General features: G+C 37.8%; 2 protein-coding genes and 1 pseudogene across 3 annotated transcripts; all 3 read left to right on the plus strand.

The window, feature by feature from the left end:
• Positions 1-1,013: 1,013 nt before the first annotated feature.
• LOC149392243 (cytochrome P450 CYP82D47 pseudogene) lies at positions 1,014-3,423 on the plus strand (annotated as a pseudogene). The gene is made up of 3 exons (XR_016300169.1): positions 1,014-1,052; positions 1,558-2,442; positions 2,736-3,423. The product of XR_016300169.1 is annotated as a cytochrome P450 CYP82D47 pseudogene (transcript).
• A 6,390-nt stretch (positions 3,424-9,813) lies between these two features.
• Positions 9,814-13,430, plus strand: LOC149392244 (cytochrome P450 CYP82D47-like). Its single transcript, XM_089620489.1, has 2 exons — positions 9,814-10,952; positions 12,600-13,430. The coding sequence occupies exons 1-2, from the start codon at positions 9,987-9,989 to the stop codon at positions 13,221-13,223; spliced, it is 1,590 nt and encodes a 529-aa protein (XP_089476615.1). The 5' UTR covers positions 9,814-9,986; the 3' UTR covers positions 13,224-13,430.
• Positions 13,431-18,739: 5,309 nt separating this feature from the next.
• Positions 18,740-21,135, plus strand: LOC149392245 (cytochrome P450 CYP82D47-like). Its single transcript, XM_089620618.1, has 2 exons — positions 18,740-19,724; positions 20,121-21,135. Exons 1-2 carry the CDS (start codon positions 18,777-18,779, stop codon positions 20,745-20,747), a joined length of 1,575 nt encoding a protein of 524 aa, XP_089476744.1. The 5' UTR covers positions 18,740-18,776; the 3' UTR covers positions 20,748-21,135.
• Positions 21,136-21,264: the final 129 nt, after the last annotated feature.

A 21,264-nucleotide genomic window follows, 5' to 3' on the forward strand; every position in this document is an offset into this window, starting at 1 on the left:
TAGGTTGAGTGGAAAAGTGAGATGATCTCAAATTTAGGAGAGTCAGAATCAGAATTTTCATGGTAGTTTTGATGTTTAGGAAATCTGAAAGATGATCATTTAGAATTGTTCGAATTGTATTTATTCTACTAAATAGTGAAATCATCTTTTCATTGAAAGTTTCATCCTTCAAAAAATGGACACGATTATTGTATCAGTACGTAGTAAAATAATTAAGTAGTCATAACTAAAAAAAAAATGTGAGCGCATGACTAGTTTTATTTTCAATTAGTATTTTTGACCGCTCAAAATAACTATATTCTTAGATTTTTATAATTATTATATTATGTGAATTTTTCTATAAGATAGTGTTCGGTTTGTTCACTCTAAGACTTTCGGTTGGTTCACTCTAAGACTTTCAAAGCTCTAGAGCTAATTATTATTGTTATTTGAAAATAGCTCTAGAGCTAATTATTACAACTGATTAAAATTTTCAAGTGTGTACTATGTTTTGTAATTATAAGTTTTAATAGAAGTAGTTGGCTTTAATGCAGATGACCGTATATACGACCCAAGTAAATATGAATACGTACCTCTAGGCGGAGCAAGAATTTGTTGTCAGTTAGAGCTAATTATTATTGTTATTTGAAAATAGCTCTAGAGCTAATTATTACAACTGATTAAAATTTTCAAATGTGTACCATGTTTTGTAATTATAAGTTTTAATAGAAGTAGTTGGCTTTAATGCAGATGACCGTATATACGACCCAAGTAAATATGAATACGTACCTCTAGGCGGAGCAAGAATTTGTAGTCAGTGAGACAAATTTGATTAAACTTTATTTTCTAAATTTTGTAAGGGGCGTGTAAAAAGAATATTAAAAAAGGGTAAATATGAAAAAAAATTAGTTAATTTTGAACTAAAAATATAAAATTTCGAGATAAAAGTTGTAAATTTATAAGGGTCGTGTAAGAAAAAAAATATTCAAAAGGAGCAAATATTAAAAGAACATGATCGAACGTTTGCATCAAACATGTGTATCGAGAGGAGAACATGGTCGCTGACTCGCTTTGTAAGTTTGATTTTTTTTTTTTGGATTGTTTTACTATTTTTAATTTTGATAGTTTACCGACTCATATTCGATCTTTGATTGTAAAAGATGGCAGGGATATATATATCATAAAAAATTTGTGTAATCTATATTCTTTACCTTCTTCTTTTTTCTGTTAATTTGATTAGTAATATCTCTGTAAATACGGTTTTCCTCCGCTACAAGTGAGTGCTTATTAATAAAATTTCGTGATACCGTCCACGTTTAAAAAAAAAATATTTTTGGGTAAAAAATATAAATATTAATAAAAATGTAGAGATACAAATTTAATTTTTAAAATTTCAAGGGGACAAATATTTCTTATACTTATATTAAGCTGCTTCTGCCCTTAGCAAAACATTAAGAAACATATATGCTTTATATGCTTTGAAGCGTAAACAAGAAAAACATATTATCAACCAAATCGGAGCTCAAGCCATGGAATATCTTCAACAATTTCTGAATTCTACAATTCTACTTCCAACAGCGTCCATCACTATTATCCCCAAAGAAGTTGCCACAACCGCCGCCACCACCGGAGGCTGGCGGCGCCTTGCCAATCATCGGTCATCTCCACCTCTTAGCGGGTCCACAACCGGCCCACAAGACGTTGGGCCTCATGGCTGAAAAGCACGGCCCAATCTTCACCGTCAGGATGGGAGTCCACCGAGCCCTAGTGGTGAGCAACTGGGAGATAGCCAAGGAGATTTTAACCACAAACGACAAGGTTTTTGCGGACCGGCCAAAATTTGTAGCCTCGGAGATGCTGACGTACAACTACGCCATGTTTGCGTTCTGTCGGTACGGTCCGTATTGGCGTCAGATCCGTAAGGTCGCCACGCTCGAGCTCCTCTCAAACCATGGGCTTGAGACTCTCCACCACGTTGGGGAATCGGAGATCAAAACCTCAATAAGAGAGCTGTACATTAAGCACAGCGCTACAACCGATAAAATCCAAACCGAGATGAAGAATTGGTTCGGGGAAGTAACGCTGAACGTGGTGTTTCGGATGGTGTTTGGGGAGCGATATCTCGATGCCACGGCGAGCGAGGACGGTGGTGGCGATCGGTACCGGAAGGCTTTGAGAGACTTCTTTGAATTCATGGGGAGTTTCAGCGTGTCCGATGCGGTTCCATGGCTGAGGTGGCTGGACTTGGGGGGTCACGAAAAGGCCATGAAATCGACGATGAAAGAGCTCGATGAGTTGGCTCAGAGATTGCTCGACAAGCACAAGAAGAGGAAGCAAGAAATGGATACGAATATTGTATCAAATCGTGATTTCGGGGACGTTATGCTTTCGATTATTCTTGGTGGTGCAGATTTGATGGACTCCAGATATGACACTGACACAGTCATCAAGGCTACATCCCTGGTATGCCTTTTTTTTTAGCGGATCATAGATAAGATGTTTTTAGCCCCATGGCGGTTCTTGGAGATTATTCATTTCCAGTTTTGTCGAGAATATATATAAATAGAAAATAATAAAAAAGTGATAAGAGAATACTTACAGAATTCATGCTATGATTTATCATTAGTAGCAGAAAAGTGTTTATGTCTTATCATTAGTAGATAGACAAGTGTTTCACACTTCAAATATTTGTGATACACATCCCCAAATATGTCTAATATTCATCAGTGCTTAATTATATGTGTACAACTTCGTAGAATCTGATTTTGGCTGCGAGTGACACAACAATAATTACGATGACGTGGGCTTTGGCTCTACTCCTCAACAACCGCGAAGCCCTAAGGAAGGTCCATCAAGAATTAGACGAGCAAGTGGGAAGAGAAAGACAAGTGAGAGAGTCGGACTTAAAGAACCTGATCTACCTCCAAGCCATTGTAAAAGAAACCCTGCGACTATACCCGCCCGGTCCACTCTCAGTCCCGCACGAGTCTAGCGAGGACTGCACCGTTGCTGGCCACCGCATCCCGGCACGAACTAGCCTCATCGTCAACCTCTCAAGGCTCCAACGAGACCCGAGCGTGTGGGCCGAGCCTGACGATTTCAGGCCCGAGCGGTTCATCGCGGGAGAAGGGAAGAACTTCGACGTGCGGGGCCAGAACTTTGAGCTCATTCCATTCGGCAGCGGAAGAAGGATGTGTCCGGGCATTTCCTTCGCGCTTCAAGTGACTGAGCTTTCCCTCGCAGCGGTCCTTCACGGGTTCGAAATCACGACGCCGGGGGAAGAGGCAGTGGACATGACTGAGTCAGCTGGGTCGACTAACCTCAAAGCCACTCCACTCAATGTTCTTCTCCATCCACGTTTACCGGCCGAGGCCTATTGATCTTTATTTACATGTGTGCCATAGTACTGTTCCAAAAGTTGAAAAAATCCAATAATTTTGGGTTAACCGTAAAATAATAAAATAAAAGCTTATGGTATTCTATTACTTCATTGACGTAGTTAAGCTTAACCTGAAAATGTTATATTTATAGTAGACTTTAGAACAACATTGAAAAAAGGACGTATTCACAAGAAAGTAAAATTATAAGAGGCTCGCGAAACATCTCATGATGACTACATAAAGATATTGGTTGAGTTTATTAGATCTAGGTTTAAGAAAAAGCTATTCACTAGGACAAAAAAGATATTCACTGAGCTTCATAAAAAAATGATTTTAAGTTAGATATTTAACTTTTAAATGCGAGATTGCATAGAAAAAAGTGTCGAGACTTCCGTAGATCTGTGGAATCGGTAAGTGGTTTTAAATTTGCGTTGTATTATTTGAGTAAAATATCTTAGATATTAGATCTGTTAGGGTTGGTATGTGTTTTGGTTTTTTTGTTGGTTTGGTTGTGGCTATGCTTTTATTTGTGATATGTGTGCGAACTAGAAAAAGAAAAATCGAAATTGAAACCCAAAATTGGAGGTTTGTATTCTTAAATATGAGATCTGGGCTCTGTGTGTTTGTATGAGCTTGACTTTGTGTTTGGTTGCTGAGAAACTGGAGATTTGGGGCTTTATGAATTGCATGGGGTTTGTTCGATTGTGTTGATGATATTGATATTGTTAGGAATTCAGAAATTGGCTGAATATGTATTGTTTGCTGAATTTTGTGGAGTGGTTGATGTTGTGCGAAGTTTTATTTTTTTTATTTTTATTTTTGTTTTGGCGAGAGGATGAGCTGAAGCAGGTGAGACAGCAAGAGGAACATTTTGAATGAATAAAGGTAAAATCTCAACTGAACTGTAGTCACCGATCCTCTCTCAACTGAATTTTGTGGAGGATGGACTCCTAAAAATGTCGTTTTTAAAAACTTTCCACATATATGTCTTTTGCCCTAAAAAAAAATAATTATTTTAGGTGTTATCATGGGCCCGAAGAATTTATGACTCCGGTTACCTTTTTGGTCTCTGTGCAGATATTAGGGCGATGAACGGCAAAACCGTGCACGTTGGGCAGAGGAAAACGGGCATTGTTATACTCAGTCTCAGAGGCGGTCTTCCTAAACATAATCTGCAACGCCGACATGATGCGTAACGGTGCGGAAATGCGGAAGCCGTCCTTCCTTCCGCGCATGGCTCGGCTTAGCGGCTTTGCGGCTTCCGTCTATACGGAAAGAAGGCTTCCGCGGAGCCGGTTACACGGAAATTCGGCTTCCGCGGCTTCCGTCAGAGCCGTTGCACACATTTGACCGTTGCTTGCGTTTTAATCTCGGCCATTGATTTGATTACCGTTTTTTAATCAATGGTCATAAAAAAATAGCCATTATTTTACTGTTTATACACGGATTTATTAAATTTTTTACACTTTCATCATTTTCTCTATAAATATAACTCATTTCAATCCAATTTTTCACAACATCATCCATCAAATTCTCTCTACAATTCTCTCTACAATCTCATCAAGCTCTATGTAATTTATATAATATAGTTTCTAAATTAAATTTTCTATATAGTTTAATATAATATAGTTTATAAAATATAGTTTATGTACCAAAATGTCTGGCGAGTCAACTTAGAAACGTTTATTTCCGTTGATGAATTTGATAATTTTGGTGTCAACTTAGAAAACATGAGGATATAATCATGTTTCTTGAATTTTTGTAATCCTTTCGTTTTATTTTTCTTTTTATGATATTTATTGTAACCACGGTTTTCCTCCGCCATAAGTGAGGGTTCATTAATAAAATTTTCGTGGTTCCGTCCACGTTTCTTACTTAAAACAAAAACGTCTCGAAAATATTTTCATTATATAGTTTGTATGTAAAGATAAAATTTAGTTTGCATATTGACCCTTTTTATTAAAAACGTAATATTTTAGTCCTTTTGATTTTACATTAGAAACGGAAACGGCTTAATGGCTTAACGGAAGAAAAATTTCCGTTAAGCCATTAAGCCGTCTTTATTGGCTTATTGGAAGGCCGATATTTCCGTTAAGCCAGGTTGAGTGCAGACTACACCATCTTCATCACACGGCTCAGGAGTTCGTTTGGAATATGATGGAAAGAAATTTAAAAATACCCCTCTTTTTTCTTTTAGTGTAAATTTGAGGAGAATAAATGAGATAAAATATATAAAGAAATTCATTATGAGAAATTAAAACTCACCAAAAATTTTAGGGCCTACACGATTTCTTTTTATGATCGGTATCTCATTTATTTTCCCTCAAATTATATTTTCCAAATATAGAGACTTTTGATTTTTTTTCTCCTTTTTTTTTTCCTTTGAATAATCAAGGTTTCAAGTTTTTAACAAATATAGCCTTATGGGTAAATCGTTTTTAACCAAAAGTCAGCTCTTTAAGAACTACCAACCAACATGACCCAATTAATTGTGGAGCCTAATTTACGGTCCTCACTGTGTCGTGGGGATTGGAATGTCGAGGCTGTAAACTAGATTCATAGATAAACTTGATTTCTGATTTTGGATATAGTAAAATTGAAATAACCCGGATTCATGAATATATCACAATAAACACTTTGCAATACCAATTGTTTAAGGGATTCAAATCCCAACAAAGTGTTTGCAAGCAGAATTGGAATTTTTCAGTAATTTTCGATATTGCTCATCCCATTTTTTTTTTATTGACAATAAGATAAATTTCAAATTTAATTGTTTTGATTCTGTGAATAATGTCAGAAATTACTGGAAGGAAACTTTCACTTCCAATAAACCAGAATGGTGGTCCTTAATGATCAATGATCAGAAGTCTTCTTTTTCGATAAAATAAAATGATCAGAAGTCTTCCTACCTATCGATAGCCAGATTTACCAAAAGCTATATGAGATTAACTTACGTGATACTAGATGGTTGTTCAACTATGTTATTGTAATTATTTGTTGAACAATTATCAAGATTACTAAATTTAGCTATCAATCAAACATATAATCAAAAGCAATAAAAGACACACAAGATTGGTAATCCTGTTCGGTGAAAACCACTTACCTCCGGGTGAAAAGAAATCCACTAATAACATTCAAAAGAACATATTAAGTTTAAAAAACTTTCCTTTGCAACACCTTCGTCTTTGACACTTTTGGAAACCTGTGCAACCTAAGCTCCTCTTAGATTTGAGACACTCTCTCACTTTCACCCAATCTTTTCGGGCCCAATCTTCTCCCGAAAATTGATAGAACATCAATATGAAAAACACGTCCTCACACTTACTACGATGGTACAAAAGCTATGAGTTGCTAAGAGTTTATTGTCGAAGATGATCTCCTAAAATGGAGAGACAAACTCGAAGTTATGGCTACGTTAATTCGCCAAACAGTAAAAAGGAACCACCGAATCACACAAACCCTAGGTGGGTTTTATATGGTTAAGTTCTTAATAATTCACGAAATCTAATAATTCGGATTCTCCAATTGCGATCTTATTCATCCAAAAAAATTGGAACTAAACAACGTGTTTAGTTGATTTGTTTCGCGCGGGAGGAAAAGACGCAAGCTTGACTTTAAGTTATTTGAACAACTTCCTGACGCTCTGATTGGAACAACTCTTTTACAATTTGTTTTGACAAATAAATTATGCCATAAAAATTCAATACTATACTTCATATATTTTCCGTATACATTATACCATTTTTTACGTGTAGCCGCACACAAAACAAATATTTACATTATGGAATGGGTGGCACACATAGTGTAATTTTTTGTTATATATTTAAAAGATAAAAAAAAGTCTCTCCACTTTAATGTTAGGAGTGTTATGAACATATGAACAGTAACCATGTATTTCCTTCATGTAATAACTACAGGAGCAGGCAGATAAGATAACCAACTATATACAGCACATAGACATAGATGCTTCGAAGCATAAACCACATAAGAAGAATAAATTCCAGCCCAATCGGAGCTCAAATTAAAGCCATGGAATCTCTTCAACAATTTCTTAACTCTACAATGTTGCTTCCTACAATAGCCATCATCACTATCTTTTTCGTTATTGTTGTTTTTCTATCACCGCCTTCTGTGGAAACCAAACCCCCGAAAGTCGCAACAACAGCCACTGCCGGAGGCCCGTGGCGCTCTTCCCATCATCATCCATCTCCACCATTTGGGATGCCCACAACCAGCCCACAAGACGTTGAGCCTAATGGCCGATAAACATGACCCAATCTTCACCATCAGAATCGGAGTCCACTGAGCCCTTGTGTGAGCAGCTGAGAGATCGCCAAAGAATGTTTCACATAAATCGGAGCTAAGATGAATGATAAATTGATGTTCAAAGTATATTGAAAAATATCATTAATTTTGGAGTACGGTTATGGACTGATTATACCATGCACTAATGATGAACGTTTTTAACATTTGTAACAACATCTTTAATACACTTTGATGGTATTGATGTGCCTTAAAATCGAATTTATTGTGCAGCGGTTTTTTTGGCCAAACATGAGTGTATATAAGATTGGTTGTTATTCTCATTTGAAAAAAAAAAAAAAAAAAAAGCCAAGCATAGAGCTGAAAGGCTAAAGAAAACACACGGAAAATATTTCCGTCTTTCCCTCAATTCTTTCGGTGTATGTTGTAGTATTTTGATACAGGTTCAAGTTTGCCAGAGTCGAACACGGTGGTGCTTTGTTCAATTCGTACGTCGTTGTATCCTGAGAGCAGTTGATCACGTTATTCCAACTTTCGGTAAGAGAGCAATAATGCTTTGAGAAAATTGTCGAACAAGTCTCGACGTATTCTCTATTTTACTTCTTTTTACCTATTTTTTTAGTGATATCCAATTTGATTGTTTAATTTATTTATTTTGTAACTTTATCTACATATGTATTTTATTAGTTTCGTTGATGATTACTTTATCATATTAATTTATACATTTTATTTATTATTTTCCGTTTACCATTAGCAATATGGCTAACATATATATACGACCACATTATGATATCTACTTCCATATCCTTCACATAAAACAAGGAAAATATATATGCTTTGAAGAACCATAACCACCAAACCAAATTATTGGATCTCAAAATACTAGTTTTGGCCACTATCACGTCGTTATTCATGAGCTCAAAGCTATCTTCAACGATTATTTATTAGCCCTGCAATTCTAGTCTTAGCCGTCACTATCTTATGACTTATCGCTGTTGTGTTGTGTCTCTCTCATCGGTTGTGACTTGTGAATGTGGCTGACATCATCGATTTCAAAATATGCCTCTTGCCAAAAGCATGTAAAATAATATTCCCAGATAAAAAAAAAATATGAATGATAAATTATATGAAATAAAAAATGGTTCAAAGTCAAACAATCAGTTTTCATTTTCTTCTTAAAATTTTAGGTTAAGGCGAGAAATGTGTGGGTGAAGGAGAGAACATCAGATGAAAAGTAAATAGAAAACGTAAAACATATGTTTGGTATAAAATAAAATATTTCTCTAGCAAATAATTTAATTTGTGTAAAAAATTCAGATGCGTACATACTATTTTGTGTGATTAGTTATTACTTATTAGTTACAATGATATGTCATATGTCCCAATCACCACATACAGAGACGAAGCCAGGATTTCAACTTAGGGGGGCTAATTTATAAAAAAAAAAATCAGGGGGTTAATTTATAAATTTTAAAGGTAAAAAATTGTAAAAATAAAATAAAAAATGAGTAAAAAGTGAAAAAAAAAAAAAAAAAAAAAAAAAATTTGAGGGGGGCTATAGCTGGCTTCGTGTCTGACCACATAGGAACATATATACTTTGAAGCATAAACAACACAGTAGAAAGAAATTTAAGCTAAATCAGTGCTCAACAATTTCTAGAGATGGAATCCCTTCAACAATTTCTTGATTATAGAGTAATACTTCCCACGATTGCCATCACTATCTTATCTTTTTTTATGTACGTTCCCTTGGAAACAAAGGTCACAAAAGAAGTCGCCAAAACCGCCACCGCCGGAGGATGGCGCCACACTGCCATCATCGGCCATCTCCACTCCACCACAAGGCGTTGGGCATAATGGCCGACAAATTATTAGTTTTCATTATAATGTATGTTTTAAATATGTGGGATGTGGCCAATAATTTTCTCTTTTCATTCATTTGCAATCACTAACATACTAACGCATACTCCAACAGTCCAACTTACTTATTTACCAAAACTTTATTTTTCGAAATTAACATTTAGCGATTAATCGCAAACCAAAAGCTATACTTCATATTTACCATATATATGGTATGCCGTTTTTCAAGTGTAGAAAAGTACATACGCGCGCGCGCACACACCCAAAAAAAAAATTATGGAATGGGTGGCACATAGTGTAATTTGCAAAAAAAAAAAGTCTCTCCACTATTATCTTAGCCTCTTAGGAGTGTTATGTCTTTTCTTAATCTAATAAAAAGTTTTCATACGGGCAACTCGCTATAGGAGCATGCTGATAAGGTAACCCACTATATATAACACATAGAAGAATAAAACCCACAGAAGAAGAAAAAATTCCAGCCAAATCGGAGCTCAAATTAAAGCCATGGAAACTCTTCAACAATTTCTTAACTCCACAATACTGCTTCCAACAACAGCCATCATCACTATCTTTTCGTTAGCGTTGTTACTCTATCACCACCTTCTGTGGAAGCCAAACTCCCGAAAGTCGCAACAACCGCCACCGCCTGAGGCCGACGGCGCTCTGCCCATCATCGGTCATCTCCACCACTTGGGGGGCCCACAACCGGCCCACAAGGCGTTGGGCCTCATGGCCGATAAACACGGCCCAATCTTCACGATCAGAATCGGAGTCCACCGAGCCCTTGTGGTGAGCAACTGGGAAATCGCCAAAGAGTGTTTGACCACAAACGACAAGGTTTTCGCGGACCGGCCACAATTTCTGGCCTCGGAGTTGCTCACGTACGACTACGCCATGTCCGGACTCAGTCCGCACGGTGCGTACTGGCGCGAGACCCGCAAGGTCACCGCGCTCGAGCTCCTCTCGAACCACCGGCTCGAGACTCTCCGCCACGTCAGGGAATCGGAGGTCGAAGCCGCGATAAGAGAGCAGTACAATAATACCGACAAAAACGAAGCCGACATGAAGAAGTGGTTCGGCGACATAGTCCTGAACGTGATGTTTCGGATGGTGTTCGCGGTGCGATACCTCGACGCGACAGCCGGCGAGGATGGTGGCGGCGATCGGTGCCGGAAGGCGCTGAGGAACTTCTTCGAGTTTGTCGGGAGTTTCCTCTTGTCCGATGCGGTTCCGTGGCTGAGATGGTTGGATTTGGGCGGCCACGAGAAGGCCATGAAAGCGACGATGAAAGAGATCGATGCGTTGGGTCAGAGATGGCTCGACGAGCACAAGAAGAAGAAGAAAGAAGCGGGTGATAGTATTGAATTGAATCGTGACTTCATGGATGTCATGCTGTCGGCTGTTGACGGTGTAGAAGAGTTCGAGGATTCAAGATATGACGCTGATACAATCATCAAAGCAACATGCATGGTACGTTTGTCTTGTGACTCTTGTCCATCATTTCATTGGTAGCCACAATAAATATGGCATTCAATTATCGATCGTCGTATATATTCGGATAAATATTGTGGATAAAATCAAATTATAATATGTGGATAAAAATCAAAGATATAGGCATTAAAATATCCTTTCGATGAAACGTCTTTTTTTAACAAGAAGTTAAAGTTGGTCCTGCTAGGAAGAACCACACCGATCAATTTTGTAAATAAAAAAAAAAAAAAAAAAAAAAAAAAAAAAAAAAAAGAGTACCACCTACAACGAACTGGGGATGTTTGGTTTGGGGTAAGTGGGAGTGGAATGGAATATGATATTACTTCACTTAATTGAGATATTTGTTCAACTAGCGTGTAAAATAACTTGTTGAACAACTGATAGCTTTTAACAATTTTAATCATGATGATAGATAAACAAAACAATCAAGCAGAAAGCAATAAGGACACATAAGAATTGGTAATCATGTTCGGTATAAACATCATACTCAAGGGGACTGATACGCCCGGGTGCAAACAATCCACTATAATCAATCGTCAAATGAATAAGAATATTAAGTTTGACAAAACTCTATTTTGCAAACACCTTTTGATCTCTTCAATTGATGTAGATTTGACCTCCCCTCAAATTAAAGACTCTTTCTCTATATTTCATCCAATCTTTCTTCCGAAGATTATCAAGCACATCAATGCAGAAACACGCACTTGCCAAGTCCGATCAAGGAACGATCAAGAAACTTGCAAGAACCAATAACTAGTTGTCGATAAAGATCTCCGGTATAGAAAGACTAGCTAGAGGAATAAAGTTGCGTGAATTTACCTAACAAAAACCGAGATACGACCTAATTCACTCAGATGAAGTTTTATACTAGGTCAAGTCTCAAAACTCTCGCGTATCTCTCAGAATCGAAAACCAAATATTCGATAATATATACCCAATATATTTCAAACTAAGAAACATGAAGTTTTCAGTTTTGGTCGCACGAGAGAATAGCGTAGAACAAGTAATCCGGGTCTTGAACATTTTCTTGTAGCTCCACTCGAACAACTTAAACGTAATTTTTTTTTTGTCAAACAAACTATGCCAGAGATGAATTAACATAATAGAATCAGAAAATTAAGAAAATAGTCAATTTAAACGTTTGATATTTCTAAATAGTCAACGTTAGGTAAATCTTATCTAAATAGTCATTTTCATGTATTTACAAACATAAATCTTAGATAAATAGCCACCTCCATATATTAGGCCACGATATTATTTACAGCTATTTACCTAAGATTTATCAAACATTGACTATTTAGCAATATCAAACGTTTAAATTGGTTATTTTCCTAATAAACCCTAATAAAATTCATTACTTTGTTTGGTTTATTAAAAAAAAAAAAAAAAAGGAAGGTAAGAATAGTCATTCCATATATAGGAATAAAGATCAAGTGATGTTGTAATACAAATGTTCGAAGTTGTTTAATTTCTAATTGTAATATTGAATAAAAAAATCTAAAATATGTGATTTAAAAAAAAAAGTAACTACGAATAAATTACAGGGGCAAGACCGCAAGAGTAGTTGAATACCTATTTACACCGATTATCAGTTTACCAACGTATTAATTACATATAACTCTGTAGGGTATTATTTTGGCTGCCACTGACACAACAACAGTAACACTGACGTGGGCTCTATCCCTACTTCTCAACAATCAAGAAGCCCTAAAAATGGTCCAACAAGAACTAGACGACCAAGTGGGAAGAGAACGACAAGTGAGAGAGTCAGACATAAAGAACCTCGTTTACCTCCAAGCCGTTCTCAAAGAAACCCTACGCTTATACCCGGCCGGCCCGCTCGCAGTCCCACACGAGTCCAGAGAGGACTGCACTGTCGCCGGCCACCACGTCCCGGCACGGACTCGCCTCTTTGTCAACATCTCGAAGATCCAGCGAGACCCGAGCGTGTGGTCCGAGCCCGACGAGTTCAGGCCCGAGCGGTTCCTCACCGGAGAAGGGAAGAGTTTCGACGTGCGTGGTCAGAACTTTGAGCTCATTCCGTTTGGCAGCGGAAGAAGGATGTGTCCGGGCGTGTCGTTCGCGCTTCAGGTGACTCAGCTCTCCCTCGCCGCCTTGCTTCATGGCTTCGAAATCACGACTCGGAGGGACGAGGCCGTGGACATGACCGAGTCCGCTGGTTTGACTAATCTCAAAGCCACTCCGCTCAACGTTCTTCTCACACCACGACTTCCTGCAGAGGCATATTGATTTATATATACACCTACGTATTGTACTGGTTATTTATGTTTTCTACTTTCATCGATCGACATGGTAAAACAAGTTGTATTGCTATGCTTTACTTGTTGTAATGTAATAAATGAAAAATTGGGTGATTTCCAGGTCACAAGTAAATTATTTTTGGTATTTTCATTGTCGGCATCAACGGATAAATGAAGCTCTATTATCTTGTCATTATGTTATTTTGGTTACATCCAGGTCATTTTAATGTCTTCTACTAATACACATATCGTTGTCCATGTGATGGTCATATATATGAGAGCTGATCTTAAACTCGACATGGTCTTAAACTTCTGGATTGTATTCCAGGGCTCTTTGATTATTTGTTCCTTATTAATCGGGACTAAAATACTTGTAAATACGATCACTCGGGTTTGTGGCCGCCGGAGAGAATGGTTTCGACAAGAGGAGGAAAAATAAAAAAAATAGCATTGAAAAACACGACGAGATTTCAGGAAAACAAGCGTGATAGTCAACCCGCCGTGTCTCCCGAGCTTTTGGAGGCGATCAGAACGGAATGTGCTTCAGAATCATCTTAAAGCAAACAAATTTCCGTAGAGAGATGCTTTGGTTCAGTCTAGTCCGAAAGAGTTGAAAGAACGTTAAAAGTAAACGCTGGTTGCTACTTAGAAAAAAAAAATGTTGATACTTTCTTTTACCATATTACTGACCAAATCTTCAGTGGATCGAAGAAGTAAAAAGGACCACAAACTTGTGGGTTACTGTGAAATCTTTAACCATTGAGTTGAGAACATGTCAGACCTTATGTAATTCATTGTGACTTGCTCTTATCTGGGTTTTTTTATGTTCATTGCTTTGAATTATTGCTGTGAATCATTGTTTGTTTGGGTCTTTTTCTTTCATCCTTTTGGGTGTTTATGAATATGTATACCAATAAGCGTGATATGTTTGTTGTTCCTACAAATTTGGACTTGCACGACAATTTGTTTGTGTCGTGCAAGGTTACACAACATTTTTTAAACTGTCGTACAAATTGATTGTAACGACAGTTTTTAACTGTCGCACAAGACCTTGAAAACCATAAAAAAAAAGGTAAATTAGCAAAATAGCCAAATCAAACCTTTAACATTGCTAAATAGTCAAGGTTTTGTAAATACTAAGTAAATAGCCACTCGGATGACGTGGACGAATCGGATTTTTTTTCAATTCCAGTTTGTGCCCTTTTATCTTTTGAATCCGAAATTTTTTGAATTTTGAATTTTTTTTCCTGAATTTCAGAGTGATTAAAATTGGGTAGTTAATTTCGGATCTTTATTTTTAGCAACTGAATAATTACGTGGGGTATTTATTCCTTATTTTGTTTCCATATATATATATCTGGCGTTATTAATTTCTTTTTTCTTTAATCCGATTCTTTGTGTAATCATCTGTAAATAGTTGTAAATTATAGTGTAATAATCCGTAAATAGTTGTAAATTATAGTGTAATCAGTTGTAAATAACTGTAAATAATAGTATAAATAGTTATCACAATAATTAAAGTGGCAGTTTTTTTATTTTTAGGTTGAATATTGATATATTACGTATTTTAAGCAGTTAAGACATTCAAATCTTTTTATTTTAGGCAGTTTAGTTTTAAATTTGAATTATCCAGTCAATCTAAATAATAATTCCCTATTAATTAGTATTTAGTTATGAGATTACGTGTATTTAGTCTTTAATGGTATAGAATATCTGATCAAATATGAGTATATTACGTGTACTAGACATATAAGCTATTTAAATGAGTGTACTGTAAATGAGTGTTAATATATACAACTTTCAGTAAATACTTTGCACATAACACAAAATTTATACCATTTTGAAGTAAATAACCGTATACTATAGTCAACAATATATAAATTTGCAGTAAAAACTGTGTAAATACAATGTCACATTAAATACAGCAACACGAATATACAGAACTATAAATCGTAGGGGGCACAAAATTTGTTAATTAATATGTCTCTACATCTACTTAGGTATCCCGTAATTTTGATCGGCATTTTCTCTGACCGACTTTCCTCGCCATATTATCATTCTGTGTACACAAGAAAATGAAGATTGTGTAAATATTTGTAAACAACTCATTTCCAGACTATTTGCTAGAATCATGTAAATAGATGTAAATCTCATGTAAATATAATGTAGTCAACGTACAAAAATGGTCGCTTCACAAAATGATAAAACTTGAAAAATGGGTCCGATTTACACAAATTTGTGGGTATTCAATAATCGAATCAACAAATTTTTGTTTTTTTGGGTAAATCTCTTTCAAAATAAAGTAAATACTAATCTATATATGCGTACCTGTATGTATATTCGGTATAACCATACACGACAAGATTTACACATCTAGCCATTTAAAATCGAACCCCCAAATCTTGTATGCAAATTCCTAGGGTTTAAGGAAAAAAACTAGGATTAAAATAAGCAATACATGAACATTAACTATTGACCCTTTATCCCAGAGGAAGAAGAACAAGAAAAAATTCATGTTATTCAATAACCGATCCAAAAAACCATATTTTCTCTTTTATTTTTGTGTAAATCTTTGACGAAAAATAGTAAATACGAGTTAAAAAAGCAAGAACCTCTACACATGCATACCAGATTTAGATTCAGCAGCCAGATTTCTCGTCGGGGAAGAAGAAAAGATTTTCGTCGGGGAAGAGAGTAGCGTTTTTGGAAAAATTTTGGGAGAGCTTTTTTTTTTTATGACCGAGAGAAATGCAATGAAGGTGAGCGGTTTTCAAATAAATGTGTTTAATGACCTTGATTCTCGGAAATCCTGATTTCCTTTGATTTTTTTTTATATTCAGCAGCAATGACGATTGGGCGGGAAACAATATGGGCATTTTCGTAAACTTTGACGTGCAATTAAATACAACTGGCTATTTACTTAATATTTACAAAACCTTGGCTATTTAGCAATTTCTAAGGTTTGAGTTGGCTATTTTGCTAAATAATTGTAAAAAAAATATAAAAAAATTAATATTACTATTTATAATTATTATCATGCTAATAAAAATAATAAAATCATATACAGATTCTGAAATCAATTTGAAATCCGAATCAATTATCCTGCTAATATTCATTTTGTTTTTTTTTTTTTCCGTAGTTTTTCAAAATAACACTATTAAAAAAAAATGAATACAAGACTAAGTAACTCGGGCAACACACCAATTGTGAAGTTCCATTTTTACACACTCCAAAAATTTCTCTAGAACTGTGAAGTCCTTGTGTTATGTAGAATGGTGAATGACCGAGTTTGCCTGCCCAAAAAACAGACTCAAACATAAGCCACATGATGATAAATGTCAAATTGTTTTCATTCACCAAATAATAGCATTCCCGCTTATAAAGAAAATTAAAGTTTCATTCATAAAGGATAACATCAATATTAACTTGAAATAAATTAGCTATACCTTTATTCCCTCAAGTTTTTTTTATAAGTCTATCGATAACATAACTTCAACTTCGATGCATTGACCGGCGGGACCAAGGTTGTCCGACCGCCGTCGCATGACAGAGGGACGTTGACCGCCATCATCGGTCACGGCACAACGGAGAGCGAGCAAACTCACAATCATAAAATCTACACGTTATAATGTATTGGTGATGCATTGTTGCGGATTCATTATAAATATCTATAAACAGGTTGAGCAGCTCAAATATTTCATACCAACACTATTTGTATTTTATATTATTTTGTGAATAATCTAGCCCTAGTTTACTGAAAAAAATAGAGAAAAACTGAGAAAAAAACTTTATTTTGCTTAAATTTGCCACCCATTTTGATATTCAAAACTGATTTATGTGCTTAAGTAACTATCATTTTTTTTATAGAGGAAATGGCGGCACAAGTGCCCAAAGTTATCGGGTTTTTACACTTATGTATCCAAACTTTTTTTTTTCGCGGCATAAGTGTCCAAAGTCACTTCTCAGTTACATTGTTGGTGTTTTGGACGTTAAATGTAAACGGCGAGCCACGTGTCTTCATCCTACAATGTCTGAGTTTATAAATGAGAGTAAATGGCGGCACAAGTGCCCAAAGTTATCGGTTTTTTTTTTTTTGCAAGTCGAGCAGGATGACTTTCCGGAAGACCCGAACCACCACGAGTCCGGCGGCGGCGGCACGGAAATCGAAGTCCTGTCTTTCTTCCCTCCTCTCGTGGACTCATCGGCGGCGGACGCGAAAGGAGCCCAACAATGGCAGAGCACCATAACGGGCGTGGGGCAGCGGTTCAGTAGGGTCCACGAGTTCCGCGAGACGCTTCGAAAGTACGCGATCGCCCACCAGTTCGCGTTCCGGTACAAGAACGACAGCCATCGCGTGACGGTCAAGTGCAAATCGGAGGGTTGCCCGTGGAGAATCCACGCGTCGCGTCTCTCGACGACTCAGCTAATCTGCATCAAGAAGATGAACCCGGGTCACACTTGCGAGGGCTCGTCCGCCACCAACGGCCACCAGGCCACGAGGAGCTGGGTGGCGAGCATCATCAAAGAGAAGCTCAAAGTGTCTCCAAACTACAAGCCCAATGACATCGTGAGCGACATATACCAAGCAAGAATACGGGATTCAACTCAACTACTTCCAGCCTCGCCACGTTCACCACCAAGGACGACTCGAGCTTCCACCACCTCTTCGTCTCGTTCCTCGCCACGTTCGCCACCAAGGACGACTCGAGCTTCCACCATCAAACGATTTTTTTTAAAATAATAATAAATAAATAAAAAAGTTTACTCTCATTTATAAAATCACAGCCTCCGATAAAGTCGTCCTGCTCGACCTGCAAAAAAAAAAACGATAACTTTGGGCACTTGTACCGCCACTTACTCTCATTTATAAACTCAGACATTGTAGGATGAAGACACGTGGCTCGATGTTTACATTTAACGTCCAAAACACCAACAGTGTAATTGAAAAGTGACTTTCGATACTTATGCCGCGAAAAAAATAAATTTGGATACATAAATGTAAAAACTTGATAACTTTGGACACTTGTGCCGCCATTTCCTCTTTTTTTATATGATCAGGAGAGAGTTGTGATGGTATTGACTATTGACTATTGACTATTCCATCTTAAAAGTGGAAGAGTTATAACTTAAAGGAAGGTGAGGTGACACTGGTGATGATTATATAATAGACTCTAGACAAAAGATTTTCAGAAATATCTGGATTTTTTTAAAGTTGAATCTTCTGGGGACATCGAGACAGCAATCTTATTGGCAATACCCATAATTTTATTAATGTTTTGGTTCATTTGTAGGGACGACAGATTTGTAAATTTATTTGATTTCGGGCCTTTTTAATCACCGTGGCTGACTTGTAAATTTTATGTAGTTCGAAGGACAAAAATGACATTTAACGATAGGCTCAACTCTCAAGTCTCAACCGCTATTTTTTTTTTTTAAAAAGTGAACAGTAAGACTTACTTTCCTTCCTTTAATATATATGTAATAATATGAAGCAGAAACACGGTACAATATCTCCTACGAATCCGATCTCAATCTCAAAGGCATGGAATATCCTCAACAGTTTCTTAACACTGAAACACTTCTTCTCACAACAGCCATCGCTATCTTTTCCTTAGCGCTGTTTCTCTGTCACCTCCTCCTCTCGAAACCAAAATCCCAAAAGTCGCCACCGCCGGAGGCCAGCGGCGCTCTGCCCTTCTTCGGCCATCTCCACCACTTGGGGGGCCCACAACCGGCCCACAAGGCGTTGGGCCTCATGGCCGACAAACACGGCCCAATCTTCACCATCAGAATCGGAGTCCACCGAGCCCTGGTTGTGAGTAGCTGGGAGATCGCCAAAGAGTGTTTCACCACAAACGACAAGGTCTTCGCGAACCGGCCAAGATCTGTAGCCTCGGAGACGATGACGTACGACTTTGCATTTTTCGGATTTAGTCCGTACGGTCTGTATTGGCGACAAATTCGCAAGGTCGCCACGCTGGAGTTGCTCTCGAACCACCGGCTCGAGCGTCTCCGCCACGTCCGGGAATCGGAGGTCAATGCCGCCATTGGAGCGCTGTACAGAAACAACAAAGGCGAAACCGAGATGAAGAAGTGGTTCGGGGACATAACACTGAACGTGGTGTTTAGGATGATGGTCGGGGAGCGATATCTCGATGCCACGGCGGGCAAGGACGGAGGGGGCGATCGGTGCCGGAAGGCCTTGAGGGACTTCTTCGACTTCATGGGGAGTTTCATTTTGTCCGATGCGGTTCCGTGGCTGAGGTGGTTGGATTTGGGTGGTCACGAGAAGGCCATGAAAGCGACGATGAAAGAGCTCGATGGGTTGGCTCAGAGATGGCTCGACGAGCATAAGAAGAGGAAAAAAGGAAAAGAGAATAATAGTGTGTCCGATCGCGACTTCATGGATGTCATGCTTTCGATTGTTGATGGTGCAGAGTTTGGAGATTCCAGATATGATGCTGATACAATCATCAAAGCTACATCCCTGGTAATTAATTACTGCCCGACTGACTTTTTAATTTGACTTCATCCCCGTACATACCATTCATCATAGATTGTCTGCATATATAAAATATAGTTCTTGAGGTTATGACTTTAGCCGAGAAAGAAGGAGAGAAACAGACAAAATAGAGAGAGATTGAGATTTGACTAAACTAATTGATTGGATTTTCATCCGAATAAGACAAAAATAAGTGATTAACAGCTATCCTTTAGCCGCGTCCCCTGCAGCTAAAATTCTTGCTTCTATTTTTTTTTTATTTAGCCACATCTCTGTTTTCACCAACCGATGTGATGTTTAAACATTTAGACCTAAATTTGTTTTATCCCAACTGTATAGAGGCATAGAGCTAATGATCGATAGTGATCTTCTTACAATTTATAGGCTCTGATTTTGGCTGCCACTGACACGACAATGATAACAATGACGTGGGCTCTAGCCCTGCTTCTCAACAATCAAGAAACCCTAAAAATGGTCCAACGAGAACTAGACGAGCAAGTGGGAAGAGAAAGACAAGTGAGAGAGTCAGACATAAAGAACCTGGTTTACCTCCAAGCCGTTGTTAAAGAAACCCTACGCCTATACCCGGCCGGCCCACTCGCAGTCCCACACGAATCAACCGAGGACTGTACCGTCGCCGGCCACCACATACCGGCACGGACTCGCCTCCTTGTAAACCTCTCGAAGATTCACCGAGACCCGAGCGTGTGGTCCGAGCCCGACGAGTTCAGGCCCGAGCGGTTCCTCACCGGAGAAGGGAAGAGTTTCGACGTGCGTGGTCAGAACTTCGAGCTCATTCCGTTCGGTAGCGGAAGAAGGATGTGTCCGGGCGTGTCGTTCGCACTTCAGGTGACTCAGCTCTCCCTCGCCGCCTTGCTTCACGGCTTCGAAATCACGACTCCGCGGGACGAGGCCGTAGACATGACCGAGTCAGCTGGGTTGACTAACCTCAAAGCCTCTCCGCTCAATGTTCTTCTCAGTACTCCACGTCTTTTAGTAGAGGCATATTGATATATTTACTTACATACGTATACTTTACTTGCAATTTATGATATTTACGGTTGAAATCTAGCTCGATAGTTCGCTCTCCCTTGTCACTTCGTCACCTCGCTTAAGCTTCACTTCACTTATTCCACCTCGTCTAAGCTAAGCTTCATCTCGTCACTTCGTCTCTTCTCCTGATAGGCGTGTCTGGGGAACCGTCACTTCTTGGAACTCATCTCACATGGAAAACGTGTTGCATTTATTTGTCATCTTATTTTCTATGATTTGTTCTCTGTGTAATATTTATTATTCTCTATTTTCTAAGCATAATTATTACACGTATTTATTACGCTCTCATGTATCTAGTTTATACTAATGTATCCACTATATGTATAAATAGATGATACAATTTCATATGAAATATAAGAAATAACATTCAAAGTTTCGAAACACTCTCTCTATTATTTCCGACTCTTTTCTCTTTATTTCTACATTTACTATGATCAAATTTATGATATTTACTATGATGAGGGACGGACTAGAT

Source organism: Urtica dioica, chromosome 7 (genome assembly GCF_054948205.1).
Source record: "Urtica dioica subsp. dioica isolate 48M chromosome 7, U.dioica_male_clone48M_v1_H2, whole genome shotgun sequence".
Lineage (NCBI taxonomy): Eukaryota > Viridiplantae > Streptophyta > Magnoliopsida > Rosales > Urticaceae > Urtica > Urtica dioica.